Source organism: Octodon degus, unplaced genomic scaffold (assembly GCF_000260255.1).
Source record: "Octodon degus isolate 3935 unplaced genomic scaffold, OctDeg1.0 scaffold00037, whole genome shotgun sequence".
NCBI classification, from domain to species: Eukaryota; Metazoa; Chordata; class Mammalia; order Rodentia; family Octodontidae; genus Octodon; species Octodon degus.
The window spans coordinates 8,120,035-8,139,385 of NW_004524613.1; the positions used below are offsets into that span (position 1 = coordinate 8,120,035).

Below are 19,351 nucleotides of genomic sequence, written 5' to 3' on the forward strand. Positions count from 1 at the left end.
TATGAGCTAAATTAGAAAAGAACAGTTTAAACAGGTGCTTTTACTCCTCCATGTCTTTCCCTTCACAGCTGGAAGGAGCAGTCTTTGCCTCTCATCTCTCTTCTCATTCTCACTTCTTCCCATAGCAATGTGATATCTGCCTCTAATTACTCTGCTGATTCCAACAGGAACAAAGACCTTTTAAGTGACCCAATGCCCCTTTCTTGGTCCTCTGGCTGGTGGTAGTGACCAGAGGAAACCTCCCATTTTCTTTCAAAATCCCTCCCTTGACATCTGCTCCTTAGGCAATCTCCTGGCCTCTCATGTGAAAGAAGCTATTTCTTCGGGACTTATCTCATTGGGTACTTTGGAGAGGCACAGTAGAAGCACACAGTGGTGGTGGGAGCCAGACTGTGAATAATGCCTTCTCTATTAATGGAGAGAACTCTATCCTCTAGGCAATGAAAAAGGACAAAAGTTAAGTCAAGAGCCACAGAGACCTAGGCTGGTAAGGAAGCCCAATAATGGCCATGTGAATGATAGGTTTAAAGGGACAGGATTGGAAGCAGAGAGACATCAGGTGTAAATGATGAGCCAGAAATGACTGGGTCCAAAAAGGAGGAGACAGACACAGGAAAAGATTAAAGAATCAAACTAGGAACTATAGGTTGTGGTGATGTTGTCATGACCAGGGTGAAAGGACACAATCCAATTTTGCTGACTCAGAGCACTCCTCATTGCTGCATCAGAGTATTAGAAGGACACAGTCAAAAGCACCATTAGTTGCAGTAATTGTTGTGTGTGCTGCGTGCCATGGGTCTCAGTTCCTGTCAATGAAAATGGAACCACATTTTTGTGGAATAGCATCCACAAAAATGGCTCTGCAGGGGCCAGGGAGATAGCTCAGTAGAATAAGCGCTTGCCTGGCAAGCGAAAGGACCTGAGTTCAATCCCTGGTTCCACTAAAAAAAAAAAAAAAAAAAAAAAAAAAAAAGGCCGGAGAAAAAAAAAAAAAAAAAAAAAAAAAAAAAAAAAAAAAAAAAAGGCTCTGCGTATAGAAGAACTATACAAGTAAAACCAAACAAAATCAAAAATCAACTACTAAAATGCAGCCTCCCTCATCCCCCAACAGCATAGCCCATCTGTGAGTAGCAGCCTAATCTCCACACTACCTCTACCACAGTTAAGAGACTGTGGGCTACACTGACGCTGGGTCTCCAACTGGAGTGAATATATGGGGCCAGAGGCAGGACTTCAATTTGGATGATGTGGGCCAGGGAAACAGCTCAGTGGCATAAGTGCCTGCTTGGCAAGAGCAAGGTCCTGAGTTCAATCTCAGTATATATGATGTGCTCACAGTTTGTGTGTGGGGGGAGGGTGAAGCTGAAAGGAAGGAAGTTCTAATATTGTTAATTTATTTATTTAGGTAATAGGAGTCAAACTCAGGACCTTGCACTTGCAAGGCAGCTGCTTATGCTGCTGAGCTATATCTGTGGCCCAATACCATTATTTTAAAGAGGATGCTTATGATCTGTGAGGGCAGAATAAGGAATTGTGAAGACAAGTAATACAGATGACTAACTCAGTTTGGGGTCAGAACTCTGGAATAAAGGTCCAGCCTGGCCTAATGCAAATTGGTGGGCAAGTCAGACTTTCTCAGTGAAGCACTGATTTGCTATGAAATAGGGTGCAGTCCATGCTCCACTCCTGCCATGTCATCTTCCTGCTGTGATAAATGAAGATGTGAATAAAGACAGGAAAGCCTAGGAAGTTCCCTATGTGGTACTGAGGGTAGGAGGTATGTAGAGAGAGTTGAGAGAGGGTGAAAGAGGAAATCCCTTTAGTTTATAAGTAACTTAGAATCTACCTACATCCAGCCTTATGGAGTATCTACCAGTTGGTGAAGCTATTCCCAAACCATGTGTGGACTTCTGCTGCCATAGATAATGCCAGGCTGGGAACTTTGTTTTAAATTTTATTTTTGTATTTTTAGTAAGGGTCTACAGGGTCTCACTACACAGATCAGACTTGTAGTGATCTGCCTGTGTTCAGCCTCCCAAGAGCGGGGATTACAGGCCCACACCACCACACCCAGTCTCAATCAACACCTCAGTGTGTCCTGGCGCATAGCTGGCACTGCATGCTGGGGATTGAACTCTGGCTGCTGTGTCTGCCTAAGCAAGTGCTTTAATCTCCTGAGCTATTTGGCCAGCCCTCAGGCTGGGGACTATTAATGAGATTCTTTCACATTTTTCCCCAAAAAATACTAGTCTGGAGGCTGGAAAATAATCTGTCATTCCACAGCTGCTAAGGGAGACTTGGGAATTTCCTGCCTTTTAGGAACAATCAGGTTATACAATACCTTAGAGAGTCTACAACTGACTTTTTGATCCATTCATGTATTGACCCCTACAGTTGGCCAACTCATAGGTACTACACTAGTCCTGTGAGATAAGTTCTATGCCTAGTCAGGGGACAAAGACTAAACTCCAATTCTTAAGGGTTGTGTAGGACCTTAGTAACCAAACTAAGGAGTTGAGTCTATAGGCAACAGGAAACCACTGAAAAGCTTTTTTTCCCTCACAGAAAAGCTTTGTTTTTCTCCCTCACAGACCCTTCCATGTCTGCCTTTATTGTAAGCTAACTTGCTCTACTGTTCTATACTTGAGAGAATTAAAGTTTATTCTTTAATGCAGAATTCTTTCTTTAAACACTTTATTATCTTAATACACTTTCTTTCAATCAGTATCTCTCAGACTATGTAACAAGGATAAAGGTCACTGATGTTTCACAGAAGATGGCTTTGAAATGTTAAAGACTCCCTTGGTTCAGCCTCCTAGTTGACTTATGAGGGGGGAAACACAGGGCTACAGGAGAATGAGTAGAGGACAGTAAGGACGCTTGGCAGGTGGGTAAGACTCAAGTCCAGGGCTTTATCTCTTACCTTCCTATTCCCTCCTTGGAGGACCACCACCACCGATGTAGGATGAGGGACAGACAGGGCTTAGCATTGACAGAGGTGGTGAACTATCTAAGTGCAGGGTTTTCATAAGCTCCCCAGGAAAAAGAAGCCAGTACTTCCCAAAGGATTAGTAATGTTCAATTGGAGTAGGGTAATTTTCAATTTGTGTGTAATCAAACATTCAAAGATATTCCCCTGCTGGCTAGAGGAAGCTGGTCAGGAAAGGATCATTCTTCAAGCAGGAGAACTCCATAGAGGGCCACTAAATAAGCTGGTTGCCAAATATGAACTTGAACCTAGGACTTTGGTTTGCTAGGAAAAGCTGTTTCACTGTTCCTTTCCTTTTTAGGAAACTGCTTTTAGAGAAGGTGAAAAATAATTAAGAGACTTAACATCAAGTTTTTGACATCCACTCTCCCAAATATCTACTGAAGCCCTAACAACATATTATAACAGTGACATTTGTCTATGAGACTGCTTTGGGGACTTCCATCTTACTAATTTGAGTTCCCCAAAGGGCACAGTTTATTTTGTATCCCCTTTTCAGAACCTGGTGACAAGCCTGACAAGCTCCTTACAGAAAAGAATGAGCAGGAGACTTGGAGGATCAGATCCCACCCCTAAGAGGCCCAAACTCAGTAAGGCCTGATGACAGCGGGATGAAGAACAGGGGAAATAACACTGTGAAGACCTTGCTTGAGGCACATGTAAGATGGATCTTATGACTTCCATTTTACAACCGAGGAATCTGAGGCTCAAGGAGGTATGGTCACAAAGGCAGGGCCCAAGGCGTACTGTCCTTTGAAACTTCATGTCAAGACTGTTTGGTCTTCCACACCCACCCCTACTCAGTGTTTGACTCCCTTCCACAATGTCCTAAAGGGAGACAAGGGCTTCTATCTAAAAATCTTCAGCAGCTGCTTGGGAAGCCTTTCCCCTTGCTTGAGCCCAATCTTTAACTGAAGTTTTTCTCAGAATACTGAGCTCTGCTTTCTGGAGCCTGGTAGAACAAACCTCTGTCTTCCTCTGGGCTTTCAGGAAGACACTGGAGAGGGAGGCCTACTAGGTCAATGCTGGTCAAACCTCTCAGTCAGGATTATTCCTCGGGTACTAAGGAGAACACTTTTTAGCTCTTTCTTCTTTTCAGAACAGGGATTCTTTCATTTATTTTGGTGGGGTGGAATCTGAGCACTGCAGAGCCAGTAGTCTGGGTCTTGCTCTGCCAACCACTGGGCCACACATGACAATCTTCTCTGGCCTCTTTCTCTGCATCTATTTAAGAATAGTTTGCCTTCTTTCATTTCTCACTACCTCCTTCCACCCTAGCCCACTCTTCTCCTGCCTTCCCCCTCCTCACCCACATCAGTTCATCTGCTTCTCATTCTCAGTGAGCTAGGCAGGTGAGTGGCTTTGTTCGTAGCCCTGCTACTCTTACTGCTCAAATGCTGAGCTGGTCCATGTTGAACAAATCCCATCTTAAACAAGATTTGGACTGAGTCACTGTCCAGCTTCTATGAAGTCTTTGAGATGGTTCCCAGTCAGTTGGAAACTGAAAAGGTCTCAGGACCAAGTTTGGGGGCCTGCCATCAGCAACTCAAGACTCAGATCTCCCTTTAATATATCCCAGTGGCTAGCACTTTCACTTTAAACAGACTGACCTCTTTTGCCCCAAAAGCCTTTGAGTTCTGATTTTAGGGCAGCCAGATATTGGTGGCCCTTCATTTTACTTTCAACCCAATTGCTTTATCTGCAAACACAGAGATGCTTGATCAGGTATAAGAAATAATATTTATTAGTTCACTGCTCAAATATTTACATTTGATCTTTAGGTCTCAGCCTGAACGTCAGTCTTCCCAGGTCAGTATCACATCCTTTGGAGACTCTTTTCTGCACTTGCCACAGTCCATAGTTGTGTATCTTGGAATTGTCTGTTCAATGTCATCCATTTTCCCATTAGCCAGGAGGATTTACTGAGGACAGAGGTTGTCTATTATGTAGTCTAAGGCCTAGTTCTGCCTGAAAGTCTGACAAATACCAGCCAGATAGTAATAACAGAGCACTCCTTTTCAGGCAGAAGAAACCTTCATGGCTAGGCCTTCCAGTAACTCAGTCACTAGGAGGAAATCTACCTAGCAGCAGTTGTGGATTGTGAAGTGCTCTAGGCAATCTCTAAAGAGAAATCCTGAAAAGATTAACAGAGACAGTATCTAGGCTCACACGGTACACTAAGCACACAACACACACAAAAGCTACACTGAAGGTATACTGCCATCTACTCAGAGGTTAGCCACCTTCCGCAAGTGGCTCTGGGAAGATATATGATCCTGGAAGAAAAAAACTTCAAAATCCCAGGGCTGGAAAAACTGTCTTTGTTCCAAAGATTACATTTTACCTTTAAGAAAACTGAGGCTCAAAGTATGACACAGCGTAGTTCCAAGACGTACAGGCCAAAGTCTCATGGGGTCTTGTGGTTTCTGGTACCATGTGTATACTATTTTTATACACAGTGACAAACACAATTGCAGATCATAGTTTATCTAAGACCTATTGCTCCTCCTTTTGCAGAACAAGTATCATGCCTCTTTCCCAAAGACTTTTCAGGAAAACAGGTTAGAGTGCTGGGTCAGGTGGAAAAAAGTGTTGGGCAGACAGAATGCTTGTGTGCTGGGGACCTTGGGAGGGTGAGCTGCAGCCTTCTTGCTGGAAAAGGCCACATATCTTTCATAGGGAGGCCTGTTTGTGACTCAATCAGGTTGAACCTAAAAGAAAGCTCTAAGGGAGAACAAAATAAGCAATAATCTTGGCTTCAATTAGCATCCAGGTGCCTCCATAGGAGAGTAAGGACACAAAAGTCTTTGTTTTATTTGTGGAATCTGCAATTGTCTTTTGTCAAGTCTTCCCACTAGACCAGAATCATGAACTTTTGGGTCATGGCCCTGAAAAACCCAGAAAGCCTAGTGCAGGGGCTCAGTGTTTGTTGACCAGACTATCCTTTCCACATGTGTAACTTCTCAGCTTGTCAGGACTCTGCAGAAACACAAAATAGATCCAGAAATCTGGGGGAGGGGAGATTTACAGATAAAAACATCAAAGAATCAAGCAGAAAAAATACCCATCCGATAGAATCAATGAAAGTTTGGTTCTTTGAAAATACTCTTAATTAAAACAGACAAATCTTCGTTAAATTTTGATCAAAAAACATGGATAAGCAATGCAAGGAATGTAAAAAGGAATAAAGTAACTGAAGGACAGACTTTATTTTTTTGTGGTACTGGGGATTGAACTCAGGACCTTGTGCTTGCCAGGCTATCTCCCGGGCCCAGGATAGATTTTAAAAACCAGGGAAAAGCCACACAAATTTACAGCAAAGAATTAAGTGTAAGACAGGTGATCCTCAAAATTACCAGAGCCGTTCACAACTTTTACCTCAGAAACTCCTCACAACAGTCCTGTTTTCTTTTTCTTTTTTCTTTTTGCTTCAAATGCCCTCAGGGCAGGTTTGGCTGGCTTGAGTTGTGGGGATCGAACCACAGCAATCTGAGCCTGACTGCTTTGTTGAAGCAGCCACTTAAAGAACTGAGCTAAGGGGCAGGCCCCCAACAGTACAGTTTTCTAGAAGAGAGATTCGAGGTGAATGCCCAGCAAGGGTCTTCACAAGCTTCCCCACCTTGTCTCACAGGTCATGGCCACGGGACCATGTGCGCATCTGCCACAGGGATCCATACCACTATTCTAGCCATGACTTAAGTCTGCTGGTTGGACAGTCAGTCTTATTTATTTTTCTACTTGAAATGCCATGAAGGGTTTCACTGTATTTCTACTTCAAAAACAGCACATAAAAATCCTTGATGATTAGAGCTCCAGCTGTCTTAAGTTGTTTGTCAAGGGATCAGTTACTCAAATCTCCTATGGAGGGGAACAATTTCAGGCGGGAAGCCATGGGAGCTGAGAAACACCAATGTCTCATCTCTGAAAACTTTTCAGACTCCCTCCTGTTTACTGCCAGGCCTGCCCCTCCCTCCCCCATCCCACCATCTGCTCTCCAAAGAGCAGATCAAATTTTTGGGGTAAGATACTCTGGCGCCAAAGACTCAGCCCCTTCATGCTTCCCCCTGCTCCCCCCATCAACTTAGAAATCCAATACCACAACCCAAATGGACTGCAGCCACATACATAAAACCACAAAGTAAAGTTTATAAAGCTTTATTAAACATTTCAAACAGCTGTGCAACGAACACACCAGAAATAAAAGCTCTAGAACAGCAGTCCAAATATTTCACAAGTGTGGCCTTGCAGTCCCATTTCCTAGATGGACTGCCTCCATTTCTGTCCTCTGCCTGGCGCACCTCCCCTCCTCCTCAGGCCAGAGAGAGGGATGGTTCCTACTGGAAGGACAATCATGCGGATTCCCAATAGGGAGAGGCCAAGAGAAAGTCTAGTTTGCCAACACTCGTTACTGAAGCGCAGAGAAAAAAACAGCAAGTGACAGTCACAAAATCTTCCTGTGTATTCTTCGAAAGGTAGTCTACATGTGCAGGAATGAAGAAGCTCCTGGGGGGAGGCTGATGGCTGCTGCTCCCTTGTGTCTTTTCTGAACCACCTTGGAGTCCAGTGTGCTGGTCACTCTGCAATCCCCATGCTAAATAAAACCGCAGTGGCACCTACTACAGCTAGCTACTGCTAAACTTCAAAACCAGAACATATTCTGTAAAGCTTCTTTAAAAGGAATATACACATGTATTTACACACACACACACACACACACACACACACACACACACAGAGCACATCAAAAAAATTGGATCCAAACACTTATCAAGGGGATTATGGCTACTATGCATCCCACAAATACTTTCCCATTCATTCAGCTGGGGACTGCTAGGTCTACGTGAACACATCATACCTCCATCCTGCAGAGCATGCACAGGAAACACAAGGCCCCCCCTCTCGGGATGGCTGAGAAAGGCAGGAGAAAGAGTAAAGGAAGTGGGGCTCGAAGCATGAGCCCAGACACCCAGGTAAAAGAGCAACATCTATCTGTTGCTTCTTTTAAAAATGAAGTGGAGAAAATACTGGAGGCTTGTGGATAGATATATATATATATATATATGTCTAGCCTGTTGAACAGGGGAAGAAGGATGAAAAAGCGAGGCTTTCGGGCGTCAGCAATCTCTTCAAATTCGAGATAAGTGCAAAAATGAGCCCTGTCATGGACAGCTGCTCCCAAAAAAAGGAAAGTAGTAGAAGAGAACTAAAGGGAAACCAGGAGAGGGGCTGAGGAGTCAGTAACATTCTGGGAAGAAGGGAGATTTTGACAAGGAGTCACAGAAGTGACAATGAGACTGGCATTTTATCTGCCCAGGCCAAGCCAGGATGGTTGATCAGGATGGGTGTGGGCTCCTCGCAGTAATGAGGCGAAGGGGTGGCCACCCTGTCAACCAGGACCCAGATGGGGACAGAACACACACAATCACAAGACCACCCACAACTACAAGACTCTACAATAAAAGCACCGGTCAGTGCCATTATTCACATTATAAGGATAAAACATCACAGGCCAAAAAGGCGTCATCAGGAATGTGATACCCGCAGGGCTGCGGGATTTGAAACTCCAATGCTTTATGACCTATGTCAATGCCTCCCCTCCCGTCTTCTGCTTTCTTGGAAAGCTAACAGGACAGCTGTTAGGTGCCCACAACACCAGGATCATGTGCTGAATCCGGAAGTGGGGAATCAGTGCAGTGGTACAGGAAACAGTTCCCCCAGCAGCTATAACAGATGAGGAACAGGGCTGCCAGGAAAACCAAGGCACAGATCGTGCAAGGCTTCCGTTCCAGGAGAAAGCTGAGCAGGTAGAAGCCCATGAACATGGAGTGGCTGAACCACAGGGCGGGGTTGAGGGGCTTGGGGATGAGGAGGACAGGCAGCAGCCACTGGAGGCAATACATGATCTCTGTCGGGCAGGGCCTTCACCAAGGCTGCCAGGCACCGCTGCAGGAACCGACCTAATGGGAGCCAGTGGGTGCAGGTGGCTGCCCTCTGTTTTCTTCAACCCTCTCTCCAGGAGCTGAGCCGCTGTGCTCTCTGGCTGTCAGCCTGGGATCACCAAGGCAGCAGGGATCCTGAAGAGAAAAGTCAACACAACAGACAAACAGACAAAACAGACAGACAAACAGACAAAAAAAAAAAAAAAAACAGGAACAGAATGTATACTTATTTGGGAAAATGGATCATGATTAACAACAGCAAATGTGATTGCCCTTTCCTCCCTGCCCACCCATGGGAAGTTCTACTCCTCTCCTGTCACCAGTTCCAGAAACCTCCTGGAATATCTCCCTTGAAGACTCTTAGGATATCTCCCCTGGGTTTCTACTGATGAGGGGCACCTCAAGAGAGCTGTTTGGCATGGTCCCACACAGTGGACTGGCTTTGCCTGGGCCCTGCCCAGCAGAGATCATGTATCGCCTCCTGAGGCTGCAGTCTGTCCTCAAAGGGCCCAGACCTCACAATACCACCCTGTGGTTGCCACAGGACTATCATGGGCTCTGTGCTGTGCCCCCACATGCTAATTAAGGGTTTTGTATCTAGTTTCTCACTGCACTGTAGGTGCCATGCTCTGGCAGCATGGTAAGTTAAAGCAGGCAGGAGTGCACTGCAGGCTGGATATGGCAAGTAATGGATCATAGCAAACTCCTGGAAGCCATGGCAGTGATGGCACCAAAAAGATGGCACCCTGGGCAGAGTTTATCTTTTTCAAGCAGGCCAGTATCATTTTATCAAAACCAGCCAACTTCTTCAAAGTCAGTGTAGGCAGAAAAATCACTGTGCTACTTTGTCTGAAATACACTGGATCATTACACCCCCATCTGCTTCTACATTGTATAGAACGTGACCTCTGTGATCTTTTAAACAAAACTAGTTTCCTACACACATAGAGACAAACGCCAGTTGGTCCCTGTGCCAGGCAGCTTGCTGAAGAGAAGTACTTCCAACAGGCCACCAGTGTGCCAGGGTCCTCTTGAAGATTGTGTTTTGGGATCCAGCCCACAAAGCCCAGCTCCTTGAATGACTCTGCTGCACTCTGAGGGACTCCCCAGGCCTGTGTTGCACCAAGTGCACAAAAGACAAGCACTCGGATACTTTATATAGCTTGAAATAGGGTTATGACAAGTCATCCCCATTAGCAGCCACAGCAAAACACCTGAGTCTTGCTATGGGGGAGTGGAAGACAGAGGTTCAAACAATCCATCTGGAGGAAAATTATCCTCCTGCAAACACACTGGAACTTGCTAAACACTTTTAGAGTTCATTCTTTTGGGCACACAAAGGCGCCAATCCTTCCTGCACCACTCCTACAAAACAGACACTACTGCTTCCCAGCCCAGAGTTAGCACCCTGGCCCAGCTCCCTACAGTACCCACTGCTACCATAGTAGACCCCGATTCTCACTACCACAAAGAGGCAGGATATAAAGAATCAATGTAAGGGCTGACCAGATAGCTCAGTGGACTAAAGCGCCTGCTTAGGCAGAGTTCCGTGTCCTGTTTCGATCCCCAGCGTGCTGCGCTGGCCGCGCCCCCAGAGCGCGTTGAGACCTCAACTGAGACTGGGCTGGGGGGTGGAGTGGGGCGCGAGCCTGTAAACCCAGCACTTGGGAGGCTGCAAACAGGAGAATCACTATGAGTCAGATCTACATAGTGAGACCCTGTAGACCCTGTACTAAATACAAAAAATTTTTAAAAATGTACAGCTATGTACTAATGGACCCGCTCGAAGCAGAAGGCATGAGCTTAAAACTCACTGGATGTCAGGAAGAGTGCTGAACAGTACCCTATAAAGAAGCCTTGGAAAGGGTACCTTTTTTGCTTTACCGGGCAGATGACCCCTCTCTAATGTTGATTTTCCAGGGTACAAGAGGTCCATTCTGGCGCTGGGCTGAGCTCAAATTGCAGCTCAGGACTTGGAAAGAGAGGCGTCTCACTAAGAGGTCTGCACCAACTACCCTGTGCTCTATTCAGTTGTGTAGGCGCCCCTCCATTTTACTCTGAAATTCAAAAACGATTACAGTGGAATCTTCCGGAAAGCGACTAAGATGGGACTTCGGAGGCAGGGTCGTTGTGGAGAGAGCAGATAGATTTTTTCTCTCCCCTAGCGAATGAGGTGCGCCCCCGGCCACCCCTCCTCAGGAAATACCACCCCGACCGCGCATGCGCAATTAGGCAGCAGACAGATACTTAAGGCGCGGCAATCGCGGCTGCAGCAGTGCGCGCAACAGCGGACTCCGAGAGATCACTGGATCTCGGCAAGAACCCTTGCTCGCGAACACCCACCCACCACTCTTGGTACCATGGCTGCAGTGGCGGCAGCTTCAGCTGAACTGCTCATCATCGGCTGGTACATCTTTCGCGTGCTACTGCAGGTAAGTGTGCAGAGGTTAGGGCGGGAGGTCTCCCGATGCGCGCGTAGCGAATGCCGCCTCCTACACCCATCCTATTCCGATTGCCGCGATCCATGTCTGCTTAACGGCCGCTGCGGCACGCCCCTCGCTGCTTCCCGGCGCCCACATCCTCATGCAGACCCTCCCCAGTATGCCCGCACCGGCCGGGAACAAAGACTCGGGGTGCGGCGGTCGCCGCAGATGATCGGCGAGGCTTTTAGCGACCTATGTGGTAAGAAAAACTGCTACACCCAGACTCAACCCCAGGAGGGAGGCGGGGCACTTGTGTGTTTCAAGACTTTACAGCTCGCCTAGCAAAAAATTCTGCCTTAAAAATACTGCGCATTGCAGGTTAATTTTCTTTTTAAAAAATACATATATATATATATATATATATACATAATCATATAGCGCTTGCGGGAATGAGACAAAAATTACACTTCTCAAATTTGAAAAAGACACTTCTCAAAAAACAAGCAAACAAACTTCACAAAAGAGCACAAGAACAAATTATACAAAACAGTCAACGGGGGAAAACGTGCATTGCAGGAAAAAGAAATGAAATAAAAGCAGCTGATAAAATGCATTAGACAAAGCGCCTTGCAGGAAAACATCAGACAAAGGCGATAACGAAAAAAAATTAATTGGATAAAAACAATTTGAATAAAACAATTAAGACTTGAAAAAGCCCTTCACAGGAAAAATGGAAAGGGTTGGAAAAGTGCTTCCAAAGAAAGGTTAAAATGTTTGTTTTTTTTTTTTTAAGGCAAACGTGCTTTGCATAAAAATAAATCAGAAGTGCTTTGCCCATAATATAATCCACACTAAAAGCCCCCTTTGCAGGAAGAATTCCCTGCTAAAAGAATTCTTTGCCAAAGGAATCACGTATTTCCTTCAAGGTGTTCCTGGAATGCTGCATTTACTGGGTAGGATTCGCTTTTCGAAATCCTTCAGGGACACAGCCCATTGCGAGAAGTGAGGTATACCTAAGTTGTGGGTCCAATCAGCTTGCCGCCATGCAGCTCTCAGCACAGTTGGAAAAGCTCCAGCTGCCCTGACTCGTGGACAAGCTGCGCCGGCACCCACCTCTCTGGCCTATGCTGGACAGGCGGGTGGGGCAGGGGGTGGGGCAGGGGTGGGCAGGGCAGCGCTACAAACTGGCTGTAGTAGCGTTCCACTGAGGGTGGGTCTTTCACCGCAGGTGTTCAGATACTCCCTGCAGAAGTTGGCGTACACGGTGTCCCGGACCGGGCGGCAGGTGCTGGGGGAGCGCAGGCAGCGAGCCCCCAACTGAGGCTCCAGCTCCCAGCCCTGGGCGGCCCTATCGCCAGATGCTCCTGTGCATCTCAGCCAGCATGGGAGCAAGTGCCGCGCAGGAATGGGGGGTCCCCTGTGTTCCCTCGCCAGAGGAGCACTTGCCAAGGTCAGTGAGGGGCCAGTAGGCCCCCAAGAAGCAGCACCTACAATGACGACGATACCAGATTCTTTACCAACCCCTTTACACCAGTCCCCTTGCCAGGCGGGTCAGGAAGGAAAGTGGGTTGGGAGCAGCAGATCCTGGAGATCTCTGGGCACAGGCATCACATTCTCATCTGACCAACTCGGGCCAGTACCACCCTAGCCCCAAAGTAATGGCCATGTCAGCAGGCACCACCATGGAGACTGAAACACGACAACCAGCAGCATGAACATTCCAACATCACCAGCCGAAGCCCTGAATCTCAGTGCAGCAGAGAAGGCATCAACTCACTTCCCATGGAGAGGGATTGGAAGGCATGGACAAGGGAGGAGGGTTCAGAAAGAGTGGGGTCCTCTCATTGACCCTTGCCTGTGTCATGTATGCATTCCAGCCTTCCTGCCTTTGCTCCTTTGATTCCTCCTTCCCCCAAATACCACCCCCAAGCCCATCTCGATCCCTAAAAATGTGCCACCTGATTTGGACCTATTCAACCAGTTAATGAATCCCATCTTTACTAAAATACCTTCTGAGTCCCCTGCCCCTCACTGATCTTGCTTTCCCTGGTCTCACGCAGTTGTCAATATTGTGGTAATTGCTAATTGTACTGATTGTTTACGTGTGCGTTAGTTGTGTCTCCCCAGCTAGATTGTAAGCTCCTGGAGGACAGGGACCGCCTCTACAAAAATAAAAAACAGTACCCCCCCCCACCTTGTAGTGTCCTATGAACCTGCAAGGTGGTGGAGGCACACCAAAAAGTTGTCTGTGGGACTTCTTTTGTCTTTATGACACACACACACACATACTTCTAACATTGAGCTGATACAATACTTGTAGAGTAGACACACTGCTTGGGAGTAGAAGGGGGAGATAAAATGTGAATAAACTGGAACTATCACATACCTAGCTTCATTTCAACACTATTCTGACATAAAGGTCTTTATTTACCCTCCATCTTCACGTTCCATCCCACAATATGTGATCACTTCTTCCTCCCCATAATCCAGACTTCTATTTAGGGATCCCAAAGAAATGAGCCCTGGGCAGAGGGACACTGGTCTGGACAATGAGTATGGGATAAAAGGTGTGACATGGCACCATGTCTACCCAGCTTAATGCTCTAGGCCCTGTGGCTACCAGGTCCACTCCTAGGCTATCCAGCCTGATCTTGCTACTTTCTAGGGTCTCACTCCTGAAACCTCTATCCTACTTAATTCTCCCCAGTGCCAGTTCCCTGCTTAGCAGTACCCTCCCTATCCTTATGGGTGCACTTACCAGCTCCCTGTCCCTGGGCTCTCCCCTGCCATCAAGTCAAGGATGTTGGGGGCTGTCTGCTCCGTTTTCCTTCTCAGTGAGGCATGGTTCTTTTTACAGAGGTTCAGCTAACTGGCTCACCAAAGGGACCCTGCCACCTGTTCGGCCTCATCTCACTCGGGCTTTATATGTCCCTGTGTCAACATGAAGGGAGGGAGTTGGAAGGTCATAAATCTCTTCCTGCCTCTTCAAATCCCTTAGTCACAGTTGTCACACTGGAGTATAAAGGAATTCACCCCCTTGAACCTGGATTTCCCTCCCCTATCAAGGGCCTTAAGTTTCTCTGCCCAATCAATAGCACTTCTAAAGACTTATAACTTCCCTCAGCATCAGAATTATGGGGCAAAGGGTACAGATTTTTGGCTAGTCGTGGCTTTGCAATCAATCAAATCAGCTTAGGCAACCCAGCCAGGTCACCTCGCACCTTTAGTTCCTTTCTAAAATTCTGCAGAATTCCCATATACTAGAAACAGTCTATCAAAACAGCAATCAAGAGACATCAGGTCTTGGGTGGAATGTGAAATCTGAGGCTCTTATCTTCCTTCTTGGTCTGGCCACGCTGCTACTATAGCCTAAAGGTAAGGCAAGTCTCTTCCTGCCCGAGTGACTCAGCAACAGGCAATGTCCACACCTCTTCCCTCTTAAATCCCGTATTTTGGACAAGCCTCAAGGCTGAAGTTTCTGTAGTTTTCCACACTAAAGCCACAAAGCCATGCATATATTTCAATGTCCCCAATGAAGGCTGTCATTCCCTCAGAGCCTTTAGGGGTGAGCCCGTCCCATTGTCCCAGATGCTCTAACCTCAGCTCAGCTACAAAGCAGTAGTGGTTGGAGCAGTTTATGGATGAAGACCAAAGGAGTATGAGTCTGGCTGCTGTGGACACAGCACCTCCAATGGTCTTTATCCCATAAGAAGGCAGAGGCTGCTTGTACTCCCACAGCTTTCTAGATGACCCTAGAAAAGCTCCTTTTCTCTCTCCATCAAACAGCAAGACTTGGTATAATGACAGACTTCCACTAGGCAAGGGCTGCTTGGTGGCCTGCATGCTATAAATGAGGTAGCAGGTATAATTGTCTACTTCCATTTTCATTCCCTACCCTCCTGTTCTGACAGCAAACTTAACTCACCAGAGAAAACAGAAGGAATATGTTCACTTTCTATCCCCAGGCAACGGCAAGAAGTCTGATCCAAATACAGGACATCTTGAATATAAAATGTTTTCCACAAGCTATACCATTAAAACATTTTATTCTCACAGAGAGCAATAGGATGTTCTAATTTTATTGAAAAGCCTTAGTACATAGAGCTAAATGTCCCTTTTCCCTAAACCGTTGCCCCATCCCAGCCCTAACAAGGCCACTGATAGAGCAAGTGACTAGTAAGGAGAGTGGAATGACAGTGGGAGTCCAGCAACAGGTCAGACCCTTGGGACTGATGCCTCACCAGCTACGGTTAAATCTAGGGGTGGGTAGTTGGGTTCCACAAGTTTCAGAGGTGTGAGGTACTATGACACTTGTTACCTCTATCTGTGGAGTATATGAATTGTCATTAAAGGAATAAGAATCTGTTCTGGGCCAGGGCAGAGACAAGTTTCTTGAGCTTCAACTGTAGGGCCAGCAGCAGCTTAGTACAAGTGGTTTACTAGGTATCTACTGTCTTAGGAGCAGTACTCCAAAGGGAGATTCTAAATTTTAATTTCCCCCAGGAGATTTAAACGAGTCTAAATAATTCCCTTTATCCTCCCTTCTTCCCTTCCCAATGGGCTATACTCCAACAGGATGCTGATTCCTGAGCATTCCCAGAGCAGGAAGTGAGAAAGGCTGGCAACACATGGCTCTGGTGTATCACACAGTGACAGGCTTGAAATGTAATGCATGTGTGCAAAGATAGAGAACGACAACAAAAGACAGCCTACTCCAGATTCCTCTTTAAAACATATTGCAGAGAAAAGGTTAAACTCTTCTGGGTATCAGCTCTTAAGATAACCAATTTTGGATACAGAACTGATCTGATCACTAGAAACTGACCAAGCTTCTACCAATCAAATCTTTTAACTAATTTGCTTGACATTAATCTCTGATTTAAAATAAACTTGACCTAACACTTAAGCTGGAACTTTTTTTGGTCCTTGCTTTGATGTTGCCGTCCAGAAGGCTGAAGGTTGGACCATGTCTGGCAGGGCAGAGAAGCCGTCCCCAACATGCCAGTTCCCTAAAAGGGACAAAAGATGATCCAAACCCATTAACAAATAAGCCATTTCTTTCCTAGGCCAGACCCCAGTTTTCTAACATTAATTGCTGAAAAGAAACACGGGAGCCTGGGAGAAAACAAAAAAGAGATATGGAAGAAGGAAGGAAAAAGCAACTGTCCCATCCCCCAATGTTCCTTTCCAGGCATCCCTTTCGTTCCTTCAGCCGCCCTCGCAGGCCACTCACTATATATTGGAGGAAAGGAAACAGGTTCCAGCCTTAATACAAAGTTAGTGGGAGTGACTAACGCCCGCGACCCGAAGCAGTGTCAACCTATCGCCCAGACATTGGGTCCCTTTTCTTCCATCTTTCCCAATCCCCTACTGGCTTTTGAAAAACGTAACTGAAGCGGCAGGGAAAGAGCGACAGGCCTGTTACTAGCCGGGCCCGCTGCCGAGGGACCCGGCAGAGCGCCACCCCCCTACCCCGCCCGCGTTCCGTCTGCCCCATCCCGGGAGAGTGCTGACCTTGGAGGCCAGAGCGAGAGCCCAGGATTCTGGCCCCACCCGCGGGCCAGGAAACATCCCCAAGGCCTAGGCTGGAGCAAAACAGGGCAATCACCTGACGCCAGACAGGGGTGCTCCCACCCATGGGTGCGCGGAAAGAAAGCCCCCGTGAAGGACCCAGCGGCGCCTAAGGTGACCCCGAAGGGACAACATGGCGGCGCGGCCGCACCGAGGGCCTCTCCCGTCTCTAGCAAGCTGACGCCACGGTACCTGCGAGCCCTGCCATGGTGCCGCCACCCCTGCCGTCGTCGCCGCCACAGTCTGCCTCCACCTCAGCTCAGCACAGACGCCGCAAAAGCAGAGGAGACGCCCCCTTCGTCTTCCAGGCTAGCCGGCAGAGGACCCCCTCGTGGAGCTATGCTGTCTACGGTGAATGCCTGATTATATGGCACAAATTGTGTCATTCTCGCTCGATTTTCCCTCACTTTCTATCACAGAAGACCCTTTGAAGTTTTATGCCTATCTTTAAGAAATTATGTGGCTCCTGTGTCTTTAACTACGAAGACTTTTTAGTCAGGCGCTTTCTGGCCAGCCCCGAGCCACGACTCCATGGTCCCCTAATGCATATGTATCAGATTGTGATCTTTACTCTTGGAGAGCAAAGTGTAGCTTAACCCTTGGGGTGGAAACCCCTATTTCCTTTAAGCGCTTACTCCGGAATCCTGGTACTCCAGGGACGCTCTCGTGGCGCATTGTCCGTCCCCTCCCGTGCCCTTTTCATCGTGAGGAAAGATACAGGCTCATAGCGTGGGATCTGTTCCTCGCGCTGGAACTTGGGCAAGCTACTGACATGCCAACCCCGGCTCTCCCAGCTTCTTCGTGTCTGACGAATTCTTATGGGCGCGGATGAGTCAGTGTGTTCATTTATGAGCGAAGTAGGTACGTTCCTTGAGCGCCTACTATGTTCAGGCACAATGCTGAAGGCAGGAAGATGGAGTGGGTGAAATTTGCTCTTGATCTCCGGGCTGTGACAGTCTTAATGAGTTAGGGTGGGCAGAGGAAAACAAGCATCAAACAATCGCTATCTATGTATATTCATTAGAATAAGTCGATACTTAATTATGCATCATGGAAAGTGGTGCTGTGAGAAGAGTGTTGAGACAATTCTGAGATCCTGGTGTGGGGTGAGTAGTTGGGGAGCTTCGTTAAGAAAATAGCCGTTAGGCTAAGCAACGAAGGACGATTAGGAGGTTTGTATAGCATGAGGGAGGGGAAACTGTCCAAGACAACTTCTCCCAATGTGGAGGTGAGAAGCAAAAGGAAGGTGGAAAGTGAGCAAGGAATAGGGTAGGTAGTATCCCATAATGAATTTGGATTTTGTTTCTTGAAGGCATTTTCATACCAAATTTGGGTTTCTGAAAGTTCAGTAAGCTGCATGGCTCGGAAGGTGTGGGGAGTGGGTGTAGGGAGACCAGTAGGAGGCTGCTGAAGCTTTCCAGGCACAACTTAATAGTGACTCAGACTGGGTGGTGACTTGAGAGCTGGAGGAGAGGTGTAAGAGTGGATGGGGTGGGTGCTGAGGTATCAAAGTAACACTTTAGTCTTGAGTCAGGGAAGGTCTGGAAGAGCTTTGGTCCCCATGATACAGCCTTCAGAAAGAACAGACTGAGGGAGAAGATCAAACATTTAGCTTTGAAAAAATGAGGTTGAAATGCCTAGGCAACATGTAGGTAGGAGGGTGAAGAGCAGTTTTCCATGGTCTTTGTGCAGAGAAGAGGTGATACATCACAGTACTGGGAGGATCCAGGGGAGAGAAGGTAGAGAAAAATTGGTCACTGTGAGGAGGAACCAGGAGAGGAGACTCAAAAGCAGGCTGAGGGGCCGGGGAGATGGCTCAGTAGAATAAGCGCTTGTCTGGCAAGCAAGGGCCTGAGTTCAATCCCCAGTTCAGAAAAAAAAAAAAAAAAAAAGCAAAAGCAGGCTGAGGTGAGCATGGGATCCCAGAGGTTCGAGAAGAAACCAGTACAAAGTAAGGTTAACTGCTGTGGTGGACAGAAATAATACCTTGTGTTTGCGCAGACAAGGATTTGTGGACTGTCCTTTATGTTGCAAGTTAAAAAAATATCATCTGGCTTAAAAAACTAAGTAGCCTGCCATTCCAAGACAGATGGAGTGGCTTGCCAGTGTCACCAGAGGCCCAGGTTCCTTCTGTCTCTCTGTTGTCTTTTGTTAGCTTCATGCTTCTGGTGCTCACCCTAGTTCCTGGAGTCACATCCAAGTCAAAGACATGCCTGTTCTTTCTCTAGCTGAGACTCATAAACAGGCCTGACTAGAGCCTTTCACCATTCTGCTGGCAGTGGTGGTGAACCTATGGCATATGTGCCACAGCAGGCTGTTTGTATCATTGAAAGCTCTAAAAGATTCATCACTACTGCACTAAGGGATTAATGCTCCCATGCCAGGCACAACCAGTATCCAACACGGAATGGAAATGGAAGCCTCATAGT

The 19,351-nt window shown here is 47.0% G+C and overlaps 2 protein-coding genes across 5 annotated transcripts; one reads left to right on the forward strand and one right to left on the reverse strand.

Moving 5' to 3' along the window:
• Nucleotides 1–7,128: 7,128 nt before the first annotated feature.
• On the reverse strand, nt 7,129–17,248 carry Blcap (bladder cancer associated protein). 2 transcript variants are annotated; one of them, XM_023714832.1, is made up of 3 exons: nt 17,115–17,248; nt 10,799–10,985; nt 7,129–9,063 (listed from the first exon to the last, which is right to left on the reverse strand). In XM_023714832.1, the coding sequence occupies exon 3, from the start codon at nt 8,887–8,889 to the stop codon at nt 8,626–8,628; it is 264 nt and encodes an 87-aa protein (XP_023570600.1). In that variant the 5' UTR covers nt 8,890–9,063; nt 10,799–10,985; nt 17,115–17,248; the 3' UTR covers nt 7,129–8,625. The 2 variants fall into 2 exon arrangements, with proteins under 2 accessions (XP_023570600.1, XP_004630953.1); XM_004630896.2 differs by lacking the exon at nt 10,799–10,985 and having other exon boundaries at nt 17,115–17,244.
• On the forward strand, nt 10,992–14,100 carry Nnat (neuronatin). Of its 3 annotated transcripts, none has more exons than XM_012514690.2 (3): nt 10,992–11,360; nt 12,278–12,353; nt 12,580–14,100. In XM_012514690.2, exons 1-3 carry the CDS (start codon nt 11,097–11,099, stop codon nt 12,807–12,809), a joined length of 570 nt encoding a protein of 189 aa, XP_012370144.2. In that variant the 5' UTR covers nt 10,992–11,096; the 3' UTR covers nt 12,810–14,100. The 3 variants fall into 3 exon arrangements, with proteins under 3 accessions (XP_012370144.2, XP_004630951.2, XP_004630952.2); XM_004630894.2 differs by having other exon boundaries at nt 12,278–12,358; nt 12,580–12,763; XM_004630895.2 differs by lacking the exon at nt 12,278–12,353 and having other exon boundaries at nt 12,580–12,763.
• Nucleotides 17,249–19,351: the final 2,103 nt, after the last annotated feature.

Coding starts and splice junctions, on each gene's coding strand:
- Blcap (XM_023714832.1), bottom strand. CDS start 8,889: ATGTATTGCCTCCAGTGGCTGCTGCCTGTCCTCCTCATCCCCAAGCCC.
- Nnat (XM_012514690.2), top strand. CDS start 11,097: ATGAGGTGCGCCCCCGGCCACCCCTCCTCAGGAAATACCACCCCGACC. Junction 11,361..12,277: donor TCTTTCGCGTGCTACTGCAG/GTAAGTGTGCAG, acceptor ATTTCCTTCAAG/GTGTTCCTGGAATGCTGCAT. Junction 12,354..12,579: donor GACACAGCCCATTGCGAGAA/GTGAGGTATACC, acceptor CTTTCACCGCAG/GTGTTCAGATACTCCCTGCA.